Raw genomic sequence first — 12338 nt, forward strand, 5'->3', positions numbered from 1 at the left:
GATTCTCTCGGACATCTAAGGTAGATGTTGAAGCATGAGGTCAGGAAGGAACGAAAAACGCGCTTGCCGACCGTTTCCCCGTTGCTCCGACAATAGAGCCATCATGAATACGAGTAGCTACCGCATATTCGAAATTAGACATACCTGGTCAAGATGGTAATGAACGAGACTTCAGGCTCAATCTCACGGTATCATAATATATGGCTCAGCAAATGCCGGGCTGATCCATCGTTCACGCGTCACGGACGAAGTCCGGAGGTTTGAAGGAAACAGACTGCTCTCATGAGACTGATAAACTTCTGCTGCCAATCTGCGCGCCTCGCTACATCAGTAGGTGGGATATCGTAATTGCGAGTTGGCTCAGGCATCAGGTTCGGCATAGCATTATTTGCGATACACACAATCATCGTCTTGCGAAAAGGTATTTACTCGGCCACTTGATCGGAGATCAGTACTCATGAATGGGATTCAGTCAAATTCATCTGAGCTGCAAGCTCCGCTGCAAGCGAAGAACGCGGATGTATGTTGCATGCGAACTTCCGGGGGAAACTGAGCATGACAGTTAAGCTCGAGCTAGCGAAATTCTTCTGGGGACATCGTACCTCGTGCTGCCAGTGATGAAGGACACAATAGGTTCAATTTCATTCCCGGCAGCATCGGTAGCTTTGCATATGTTCATAGTAGCTGCAATGCTTGCTGCCGCAAGCCAGAAATTGAGGTCGGCCACTGCACGGCCAGAACAAATACTAATCCTCATGGTCAGCTCCAGCATGCACCTCGCAGTAATCACACACACCGTCGGCCAAATCCGAAGACATACTTCTTTGGATCCGCGCTATTGAGCGCTGTGGGGTCCATGCCTTCAAATCTCTCAGGACGGAAGGCGTCTGGATCAGAATATATAGCTGGGTCCCGCGACATAGCCCTAAATTCCTTACGTCAGATACTTGGGTCACAGTCTGGGGAATGCTTTGTCGCTTACCAGGTATTCGGTACGATGGTGGATCCTCGAGGTATGAAGTAATCTCGATATACATCATCCTGAATGAGTCGATGAGAGACACCTGGAAACAGATTTTATCCGTCAGCCAATCAGTATTCCGGAGACACGAGTTCAAATATATGCCTAGCGGCAGAGGTGGATTCCATCTACAATTTGTCATCAGTTTTTACCTCAAATGTACAAATTTTACAATGCGTCACCGATACACTTCCATAAGCACGCACTCAAGGTACGGCATATCCTTCCTGCCTTCGAACTCTGGAAGCCGCTCGCCGCCAGTGACAGAATCTATTTCTTCTTGCAATCTCGCAAAAGCATCAGGATGCACGAGCATCGCGAGAATGAACGTTGTGAGGACAAGCGCAGTCTACAGTGCGACGGAGTCAACACACAACTGTTCTCGGGATTACAGATGAGACTGACCGTCTCGGCGCCAGCTCTGACCAATGGTTGAACTCCCGAAATAGTGATAACATTGCAATGCACTCACCAATCCATAAAGTAGATACGGCACCCTTGACTAACTCTTCCTCATGTGCGGTCATCCTCCCATTGAACTTCTCGTCTATCAGACTGGTAGCGAAGCACGGTTTCGACGTCCCAGAGCCCTATGGAGTGTTCAGTCGGCGTACATTGTGGTACGGTGCCCACAGCCTCCTACCGAGTTCTTGCGCACAGTATCGAAAGGGAGCTCCATCATCTGGCGGATCGCACCTCTGACATGTGAGACAAGGCGTTTGGAACCAACTCCAGGAATCCAGCCGGGAATGTACTGGACTAATCGGCGATTAGTCCTGATCGACTTCCAAGTTGAATACCAGAACCCACGGAAAGGGAAAAAGTCGAGGGAAGATGCAACGAAGCTTCCTGACTGGAAGATAGCCTCCATTGCTTCTTCCGCTACGGGAGCGAACTTGTCTTCCGCAAATGATTCATCTAGAGAGTATCCAACCTCCAAGGTGAAGCTGCTCGCGTATCTTGCGCATGGATATAAATTTAGCTAGACATGGTCTGGAGATCGGGAGGTGAAAGGTACCTCTTAATGTGACTTAAGAAAGAGTCCGGGGAAGTCGCCAATCTAGCGATGAGCTTGTCCACACCGCTTCTCTGAAGAGGACGGTAACTAAGCAGAACATTGCGAGTTTGCAGCGCATCCTGCATCCACCGCCTTTGATGCCGCCAGTCGTCGCCGAAAGGGAGTATTGACAGGATTGGCTTCCATTCGTAGCTGAAGAGTAACCGTTAGCGATGCGCAGCATCTGCCAACAAGGGAACAGTTCCTACATGTTGTTGAACAGTACAAACTCCGGGCGGTCGGAGTATATGGCGCCTCTCTTTTCCATCAGGTCTTGAGCGGCTCGCAGAGAGTTCAAGATCACAAAATGTTTCCGGCACAGTCTGGCGTACACCACATCGCCTGGGAGAGGTTATATTCACATAAAGAACAAGAAACACGTTGCTCACCGTAATTACTGCCCCATTCCGTGAAGGTCTTAAACTGGTGCGGACGGGGAATGAGTTGCAGGCTGCCAAGGAACGGGATCCCTTGAGGTCCTGGCGGAAGACGTTTATTCTTTGGCACAATCAATCGAACACATGCGAGATATAACACAGCGGCAGCTAGAATGGTGAGAATATCCCAGGATTTGGAATGTAGCTGCTCGAGGGCACTTGAGATACTCATTGGCATGCTCATGGCGAATGCTGAACAGACTTACGGTCAGGTCCTTTATATAACACTTGCAGGGGCGTGGGAGCTTTTACAAAACGAAATAGTCATCTTACGAGAGTAGTTCACTAGGCTCCCGCCAGAAGCCTGCTGTAAAGACAGCGATAGCTATCATCTAGCGAAATGTGGACATTAGCGGAAGCACGCATAGTCAGGAGTACAAGGACACGGAGCATTGACAGCATGCGCGGACCCCCGAAGGCATAGCATGTAATAGTCATAGCCAGTGTCCCGGTACTCCCTGAGATGCAGCATATATGAAGTTTTGTGGCTTCCATTCAGAAGTTGTGATGAAATACAACTTCGCCGATCAGCCTATGCAGGGTCGTATCTACTGCTCCGAGAGGCGACCAAGGCATCGGAATATTGTATCTTACTGTGGTTAACTGCTCTCTTGTCACTTCATAGTGTAAGAGCCAAACCACGTACACGAGGTATTGAATAGCTATCAGTCCACTCACACACGGACCCTTACAGAAAATTAATGTCACCACGTCAACGCAGTCTGTCGACATCAAACATATAGCACGAGTGAGGTACGCACAACCGGGAACAGGCGCTACAGGGGACACATTGAGTCATTGGACCCATAGTATCTGCGCGTGACTCGTAGGTATCTGACAAAGCGGTAAAGCTGGTAGAGGCTAAGGTTCGGTCCAATAAGATGTGATACATCGGGGTCGTCGTGAGCAGCTGGCTACTCGCATTCATCGCTATGTGGATTAGCGTGCACCTTCCTGAGCTATGAGCTCAGCAACCGTCTGGTTTTGTGGGCGAATGCTGCAAACAAACTCTTGTGGGGATCTGAGATGATACTCGATTAGCGTAGGCCATATATCAATGTAACAAAGATATACCTGGATAGGCCAGTTATAAAAGATGCCGTAGGCTTTATCTCATTTCCATTAAGGTCACGGGCCTTGCGGATGTCCAGGGTAGCTAGAACGGTCGCTGCCGCTCACCAAATACTCATATCCGCTAGATGACGTCCGGGACAGATGCTACAAAGAGGAAAGTGTTCACAAAGTAAACGGATATGGCATTCAGCTGCAAGCACAGCGTGACTCACCGCCTGCCGAACCCGAAGATATATCTTTTTGGATCCCACGCCTTGACTTTCTCGGCATCCATTTCCTCGAATCTCTCAGGTCGGAACACATCCGGATCATGGTAAACGGACGGGTCGCGCGATATAGCCCTGCTAGTACATGAGACAAGGCAAGAACGGTTCGAGATTTGGCCCACCAAATGTTAGAAATCACACTCGATCCCTTCGGCAGGAAGTAGCCTTTGTATATGTCGTCTTGTGACAGAGAATGAGGGACACCTATGTGGGAATGTCAGGATTTACGCTGCTGGAAATGCAAGCCAGCGTACCTAAGGGTACGGGAGGGTTCCAGCTGTTCTGGTGTTAGTATTGAGCTGCGTCAGGTAGTGTATTGTCGTACCGATAGACTTCCAACAGCACGCATTCAAGGTAAGGCAACTGCTTCCTGTCATGGAACTCAGGAAGTCTCTCGAAACCGACGACAGCATCGATTTCCTGCTGTACTTTCTGCAAGATCTCAGGGTGGAGTGTCATGGTCAAAATGAGGGTCAAGAGCACGACTGCACTCTGTGCAACGCCATAGTCAGGACTTTCAACATTCCTTAGAATCATACATGTTATGCCCACCGTCTCGGCACCGGCTATGAGGCGTCATGTCAGGTACGCTCTCCGAAACGGGGGAACTGCACCTACCGACATACAAAGTGGCAGCAGCGCCTTTAATGTGAAATGCGACTTGCGGCGAAAGTTGTCCATTCTCAGATTTTGCTTCAATCCACGCAGAAGCAAACGAAGGCTTGTACACTCCAGACGTCTGTGTCATGTGTCAGACGAACTGAATGCAAGTCGCCGGATTACGCTCACGATATTCTTGACCAGCAAATCAAATGGTACGTCCAGCATCTGACGTATCACGTGTCTTGCTTTCGCCGCATCTCGGTTGTATGCTGCCCCAGGCATCCATGAAGGGACATACTTTACTGCGTGCACGGAATATTGTGAGCTGAGCCCCAAACGTCTGTCGGATGTACACACAGATTGGGAAGAAGTCAACAAGCGAAGCGACTATGGAGTCAGAATAGAAGACGGCATGGACCGCGTCTTCAGCCGTCCTATTGTATGCATCGTCCGCCGTTAGTTCGTCCATACCATAGCCAATGTCCAAGGTGAAGTCGCTTGCGTATCTATAACGAGAGGGAATCAGCTGCGCTCAGTGAGACATAGCTCCATCAACTTCACCGTTGCACATGGGCAAAGAACGCATCCGGAGAATTGAGTAGTTTGATAATCAGTTTGTTGACGCTGCTTTTCAGTGGTGTATGGAATCCAGTCAGCGCTTTCTCTGTTTCGAAGCCAGCTTGCAGCCGCTTCCTGTGCTCTCGCCAGTCGTCATCGGCATTGATAAATGTTGTAACAGGTTTGAAATCGTATCTAGTGTGTCTTTGAAAGTACGGCCGTGGATACGGCGATGCAAAATGACTCACACATCCTCCCATAGTATGAATCCGGGCCTGTCAGAGTAGATCGCGCCTTTCTTCTCCATGAGGTCTTGTACTGCACGTAGCGAGTTGAGAATGATCATGGGCTTCCTGAATAGTTGGGCATAGACGACTTCTCCTGGAGGAGAAATGAATAGTATCAACACACAGTGGTCCTCGCAGCGCGATGCAAACACATACCATATGTATGTGCCCACTCTCGGAATGTTTCATGTTGATCCTTGAAAGGCAGCTGACGAAAGTTTCCGAAGAATGGTATAGGGGTCGGGCCAGGCGGAAATGCCTTGTACTTCCTGTGAGTCCATCGAGTCCACAGATAGTATGCGAGGAGGGATAGTAACACGACCGCAACTTCAGATGTTCTGATCGATGCGAGGACCCCAGGCATCATGGTTGTCCGTGCTGTCAGCCAACAGCATGTGTAACTCAGTGTATATATGCCTTGACCTGGTTCCCGAAGCGTCACAAATATATTGGTCATTTTATCTGTGAGGGTATCTTCATTTGATTCCGATGGGCCGAGCACTCGGTGTGAGAGCGTTGTTCCCGCTATGAGTATGCCTGTGTCACCAACATAGAAGCACATACATTCATCGAGGGCGACATTCCAGAGCAGTAATAGCCCCCACCTTATATTCGGGGGAAGAATCATAACGGAGAAGCTATTTTGGAACCGTGTATGAGACCTTCCTGACCTCGACAGGAAAGGGTCGCATAAGCGAAGCCTGCAGTTCGTTCTGGCATCGTATGATTGGTATCCACGCAGATAGTGGAAGCCAACAGACGAAGACAATGGTGAACGGCCCAAGCGTACGCCGAAAGAATTGAAAAGAAGTTTAGAGGGAGGGGAATTTCAAGAGGAGCAACTATCTAAGACTATCAAGGCTGTCTCCTAGGAAGTAAAGCTCAATAATGCAGTCATGAACGATGGGGACTCACCTGTCTCGACTACTTCGAGCGTCGATGCAAGCAAAGTGTTGCAGTCACCAAGAGGTACATCTATTCGCTTTAGCCACCGAATGCAAACAACGTGTTTCTCTAGACAGAATATATTGTGTCAAATACTACCAAGGGGTATCAAGTTAATTATAGTATGGGAAGATTGTGAGAGCACCGGAAACGCCCGTCATTTTCTTCCGCAGGATCATATTTGTATGTGTTTATGTGGCGCTTCGTTGTTTGCTGTGACAACGCTGACAGGTCAATTTTGAGTACTTGGGAAATAACCTGATAGGACTCTGTGACACGTCATGAAATACATGCCGAGCTGGTTGAGACGGGAGGTACACCAGGCACAATCTCTAACACCAGTTCCCGAGCTTGCTGCTTCTAAGTGTCCGTAGTGTCTTCCAAGAAGCGCCGTTTTGCCGGATTTGAATTGAGAGACTCTACTTCGGAATTCATCACCTATCGTGTTCTGATCAACTCAGTTTAAATGACTTCCTATCTGCACAATACGACCGAGACTTGACGGCATGAGTATGCTACTGCAGCTCGAAAGCACATCTCGTCCGGGGTAGTGTGGTAGACTCTTTAATGTCGAAATGTTCCCAATGAGAGAAATATTACTGGGACGAGGCCGTGACCACGTTACCCAATATCTTGACTCAGGCTTTTGTTTGTTTCGAGAATTTGAGCTTCGAGAGGGTGATTGAGCGCTTGCATATGTCAGAGATCACGGGTATTATTGTCTTACAATGGAGCTGCATGTATGCGAGTCAACGAATCGGACTGTGGCTATCAGTGCCTCGCGACAATGATTCGAGGGGGGAAACCGCTGGTCTGGTGGGTAGTTCCTTATCCATCGATAAGGCGAGGGCTCCGACCATGTATCCTTTGACAGCATTTCAGGGTTGCCACAGATGCGATTACCAGCCAAAGCACTCGTTATACAGTGTGTTTACAACCGATTGATGTTGTTGAAGTAGAATTGTCAGCATGTTTCATTCAAATAGTCGCGTGAGCACCCCATTTCATGGTGATATCACGTACAGTTCCCCTGATAGCCCAAAACGAGTGACAAATATAGTACGCTGTCGATACGCAGTTGAGTCAGCTTCGTACGAAGCGATAGATTTGCAAGCACGTACCCGGCTGCACCCGACAAGTGCTTCGTTGTGGAATTGTGACATGATTATGCCTGTGACTTCTGCGGCTGTCGGCCTCCGCTACACCTCGTGATGTCCTAAGGAATAGAAGTCTATGAATATCCACGAAGAAGCGTGGCCCATAGGGTTTCAATGAACCCGGTTGCTATTCGCTCAGCATATCTTCGGTGTCATGACTGGAAGCCTCTGTCGACTAGAACAACGTCAGGTCGGAAGTTTTTCCCAATGCCCAGTTGGCGTGGTGCCGTAGTCTTCTGGCCGCTGTTACACGTCACACGTTTGCTTGAGTTCTGTCCTACCACCAACTCGGTCGCGCATCGGAGCGATATACCAATCACTTGGACTCCACGTTTGTCATGAAACAAAGTGGTTCCCGGCGATATAACGCCTCATGATACATATTGCCGCATCCGGTGCGCGCAAAGGCTGTGATAGTCGGAATCTCTGTATCGATAGGTCAAGACAGGGTGTCGCGTATCGCAGCCACGGTAAAGGGTTATTTCAGGAACACGACATGAAGATATGCAAGACATTTTACTCAACGGTAACGCCTCGCGAAGTACTCTTACTCGGCAAGCTACCTTCTTGAAACCACGCTGCAGTAAGGAGGAAATCGATGCAGCTTGAGAGCGACGGGCACGAGCCAAAGCCCATGTCGTCGCTTATGTGCATTCTGGAAGACTCGCACTCGACGTGGTATAAACCTTCATGATGGGGATATCAGTACTGAGCGTTCGCAGGATTCAAGATTTTCAACGTTGAGGATCTAGTGACTGAACATACCATGAGCAATCTTGCGCGACCCATGCCGCCGCGGATACACGTACGCGAGCGATATTCACGGCGTATTTGACTTCATTTGTTCCACTCGAAAGACGAGTCCCAGCGGTGGGCTCGCTCCCCTCGCAATCATACTGCCTTGTTTGAGAAATGCTGTAAGCCACCTGGAGAGGGAGGCACTTACCATTATGCCATCAAGAATAACTGTAGTGCATCTACCGTGATAACACTTCATCACCATAATGTATTTGGTAGCTGGAGAAGCTGAGAATGTCATTTGGGTAATATGAACAAAGACAGGCAGTTGTTGCATCATAATGGCAGCATCAGGCAGCGCGGGCACCCACTTAGGGTCAAACAACTTATAAAACAGGAGACACGCTCCCTTGGGATGATCCCTGGCGCCGTCAATTTAAGGCTGGATGTTGGGCGACCGTGGTACCCTCCGTCTTATACGATGATATTGGAGCTGCAAATCCACTTTCAATTAACACAAAACGGTATATTGGAGCGCTATGCACGTACTCATACTGGCTCAGAGGCTACAAACGAATCTCGTAATCAACATCCTCTTGGAGCATCTGCATGACAAGGGATTTCACAGTATAGGATTTGCAAGAAGAAAGCGCGCCACACTATCTCGTGGTTGGTCAAGAGCGCTACATACCTTTAGTAATGCACGAACTCATTCTAGCATCGAGACTGAAGACAGTATGGAAAGTACCCTTCGTAGACTTCTTTCACAATGGCCCACTGCACATCTAGAGTGAGTCGCAGCAATCAAGAGGCAGTATATAAGAAAGGTGTCTGCCTCACGGACTGTGGTAGCGACTTTATGGTGTAGACGCTCGGGAGTCTGGACGCGACGCGGTCACGTGCTCGTCCCCAAACCTGCCCGCCGACTCCTGCGATTTACCATATCGTTGGCCCGCCCCTTTCACCCTTGACAAGGCTCAGCGTCGACCTTCTCCAGATCGCCTTCAGCTTGTCGTGCCAGAATCTTGCCTCACTTGAATACTTCGCTTATCCCTTTACATACCGGGTCTGCTGTCACATCGTCCAGGACCTGCACATCGTCGCACCGCACAAGGCTCCATGACATTAGTCATCAAGAAAGAATTATACAGCCTCATAAGCTTATTTCCACTTGCTAGTCATCGTGTAGTCGAGGCCGTGAATTCCGCGCATGGCCGCCCACGTACTACAGCGCTTCATAGCCTCATGTCGGCATCTAGGGCCTCTCCCAACTGCTCAACCCTGGCCTTTTGACTACACTATGAGCTCGTTGACGACCCCGGACCCTGTCCACGCCTCCCAACCTGTCCGCTGCAGTGAAGATTTACCGCTATGGTCGCCTGAGCCCACGAGGCATGGCGAGGTCCTTGTCGGTGATGTGGGCTACATCCGTCATAGGGTGTTCTATCTCAATGCGACGAAAGCCGCGGACGACCTTATACATAAGGAGTACGGCGCCCCGTGAACCATATTCTCGAGGTAAGTAATACTATCATTTCCGATGAGGGCATGTATTGATGATTCATAGCACTCTGAGGCAGACGTTGTAATCGCGAATGATAGAGACTTAATCAACCTCTGTAAGGTGATGATTATCTCTTAAATGCCGACGATGCTGCTTATAGCAACTACAAGGGAGGAGATTCCTGATGATACACAAGCATTCTTGCGCAGCGTCCAGCCCACTATCGAGGTCAACGCGGACAAACGTAGGTCGTAGGCGTATCCGCATATCACATATATTTGACCATGCCTTCAGTCGGCATACTTTCGTTTTGAAGATTTTAATGCAATTGCGGCTCAGACGGCAGCAGAAGACGCGGAACAGCCAGAGACCGACGAGCAGGTACAAATCCACCCCGATCCCAACACAGAACCAACCCTACCACCTGAACTCGATATCGCCGAGAACCTCGAGAGGAGGCTTATTGTGCGGCACGACATCGCGTGTATGCTCCTTGGCCTTGGCGCAGACGCTCACCGCGGCAGCGTGTGCGCATTGGGATACTGTGGAGTACGGGGTTTTGCAAAACATTTTGATGCCTGAGCCTATGTGCTCGAGCGAGCAAAATATCTACTGTTCTACCAATCAGGCATCATTTTTAATGGTCTTGGCAGTTCGTATACCAAGTTTCAAGGAAGTCCATGATGAATTGCGAGCAGTAGAGAGGTGCCGGCTGGAAGCAGCTAAAGTGCGGTAGTTCTGCAAACTCTGTCACTCACGGGTCACGGCGGCAAGTTCAAACTCCGCCGTGGCAGAAGCTGCAACAGCGCGACCAAGCGTGTCATCTGCAATCACGTTTGAGGGCGGGGATTGAATCATCCCGCATGGTGGCAGGGAATGTCACGTTCGTTTTGCAAACCATCCACACACCGCGATTCATTCTATTGACAGCATATCGGGCTGGAGGACCAAGAAAGGCATGGTTGGAACATACTAGATCGGATGTCCGATTGGGGACAACAGCTCATAATCACTGTACATCTGTCTTATCAAGAATTTGCAGAAAGCCATACAAAGTGTCTGAAGGCTCCCATTCCACAACAAATCAATTTCTCCTCAATCGGCTTCACAAGTAGACTACAATGTATGTCTATAATGTCATACAAGTGTCAGAAGTACAGTCTTTCAGGTAGAAGACGAGATCACGGTGTTTTGCAAAATTGATCGACTTTGCAAAACCCCGTACTCCACAGTACTCCGCAAACGGCCTCTCAGTCGCCAGCGGCTATGAAGACTCCACCATCATCCTGTGGTATCCCGCCACCGGAGGTTGTATCACAGAGCTAAAAGGGCACACAGACACCATCTGCGCACTCGCACTCTCACCGGACAGCTCGCTGCTTGCCTCTTGTTTCCGCAATCGCTTGATCATCCTATGGAACGTTGCTGCTAGCGAGAAGACCGTCGCGCTCAACGGTCATGACGGCTTCATCGAGACACTTGCGTTTTCTCGGGACGGCAAAAAACTCGCGTCCGGGTCTGTCGACTGCACAGTGCGGATATGGGATGTGGAGAGTGGCCAACAGCAATCACTGTGCAAGGTCCACAACGCCCTCGTCATGGTCGTCACGTTCTCTCCCGACGGCACTCAGCTCGCGTCCGGGAGTGCCGACTGCGACACGCGTGTGTGGGATGCTAAGACTCGTGGAAATTTCTGCTCTCAAGGGCCATCAATGTGTGGTCTACTCTGTCCTTCTCTCGCCCGACGGCCGCCGCCTGGCCACGGCATCAGACGGACGCATTATCGTCCCTTGCTTTCTTCTTCCCTGTGTCTGCTTTCTTTCCTGGTGTCGTTGAACTGCCGTCCCTTTCCGACCAAGTGTCGCACCAGTCAGCTCAGGCCAGCATCCACCTTCCTTCTTCATTGATCCTCTTTCACAATGTTCGCAAAATCCCTCCTCGCGCTGGGTGCCTTGGCTGCTCTCGTCTCTCCCGAGCCCGCACTTGCTTGTCCTCTGGCCAGCCGTTACGAAGTCCCAACCCCCGCTCCGATTCCCCGCGACGACACATCTACGTGCAAGGTACGCACCCCCCCATACGTACCAAGCTCGGGCATACTTAGCATATGTCCAGGTAGTTACTGTGACCGTGGATGATTCTGCCGCGACCTCGACTGTACGGCTTTTATTCAGTGTGTCGTCAATCTGGCCAGAGACTGTGCAGGACAATATGCCGCAAAGCACGATAACGGGCGAGTGGAATAAGGCACAGAACAGGGCCTGTTTCGAGGCGGATGTCCTTAAGCTGCGTGGCAACTGCTGGTAGAGAATGGCACTGTTCAACGAGAGTATCCTGTCTCTTCGCCTGGTCCGGGCGTCAATACAGTACTCTGCGCAAGGACTGGCTGGTAACGGTCAGGAATTTGTTAGGAGGGGGTGACCCTTTTCGGCATTCTAACCGCTCGAGGTGTGGCAGGCGTGTGTTGTTGCCATTGCGCCCTATCAGATAAGAGAGGGCCGCTGAAAATATCAGGCTCGTAGACCCACGTATGATCGCCGACCTCTTGTAGACCGCGTCTTGAAGCTGGGAATACGAAACAGAACCTGAATAATGTACAACGCGGGCTGCCCGACTACAAGATTTCTGGTTCACGTCTCGGAACCAATGCTTCCTTCGGTTGCTGAGTCCCTCCCCAAGATGCTGAAAGATGAG

At 50.0% G+C, this 12338-nt stretch overlaps 3 protein-coding genes across 3 annotated transcripts; 1 reads left to right on the forward strand and 2 right to left on the reverse strand.

Annotated features, from left to right (window-relative positions):
- Positions 1 to 455: 455 nt before the first annotated feature.
- On the reverse strand, positions 456 to 2687 carry POSPLADRAFT_1153401 (hypothetical protein; the record flags this gene model as incomplete). Its single annotated transcript, XM_024486741.1, has 13 exons — positions 456 to 549; positions 603 to 746; positions 797 to 925; positions 983 to 1064; positions 1109 to 1149; positions 1204 to 1370; positions 1427 to 1440; positions 1494 to 1611; positions 1665 to 1780; positions 1832 to 1980; positions 2040 to 2231; positions 2288 to 2420; positions 2468 to 2687. The coding sequence occupies 13 exons, from the start codon at positions 2685 to 2687 to the stop codon at positions 456 to 458; spliced, it is 1599 nt and encodes a 532-aa protein (XP_024335482.1).
- A 1110-nt stretch (positions 2688 to 3797) lies between these two features.
- POSPLADRAFT_1060579 (hypothetical protein) lies at positions 3798 to 5667 on the reverse strand (the record flags this gene model as incomplete). Its single annotated transcript, XM_024481282.1, has 11 exons — positions 3798 to 3930; positions 3978 to 4059; positions 4110 to 4132; positions 4181 to 4347; positions 4408 to 4421; positions 4474 to 4594; positions 4645 to 4760; positions 4816 to 4964; positions 5020 to 5211; positions 5265 to 5397; positions 5460 to 5667. The coding sequence occupies 11 exons, from the start codon at positions 5665 to 5667 to the stop codon at positions 3798 to 3800; spliced, it is 1338 nt and encodes a 445-aa protein (XP_024335483.1).
- A 3776-nt stretch (positions 5668 to 9443) lies between these two features.
- Positions 9444 to 11951, forward strand: POSPLADRAFT_1152683 (hypothetical protein; the record flags this gene model as incomplete). Its single annotated transcript, XM_024486679.1, has 6 exons — positions 9444 to 9643; positions 9818 to 9891; positions 9964 to 10172; positions 10880 to 11361; positions 11650 to 11707; positions 11760 to 11951. 6 exons carry the CDS (start codon positions 9444 to 9446, stop codon positions 11949 to 11951), a joined length of 1215 nt encoding a protein of 404 aa, XP_024335484.1.
- Between the last annotated feature and the right edge of the window lie 387 nt (positions 11952 to 12338).

Source organism: Postia placenta (assembly GCF_002117355.1).
Source record: "Postia placenta MAD-698-R-SB12 unplaced genomic scaffold POSPLAscaffold_14, whole genome shotgun sequence".
NCBI classification, from domain to species: domain Eukaryota; kingdom Fungi; phylum Basidiomycota; class Agaricomycetes; order Polyporales; family Adustoporiaceae; genus Rhodonia; species Rhodonia placenta.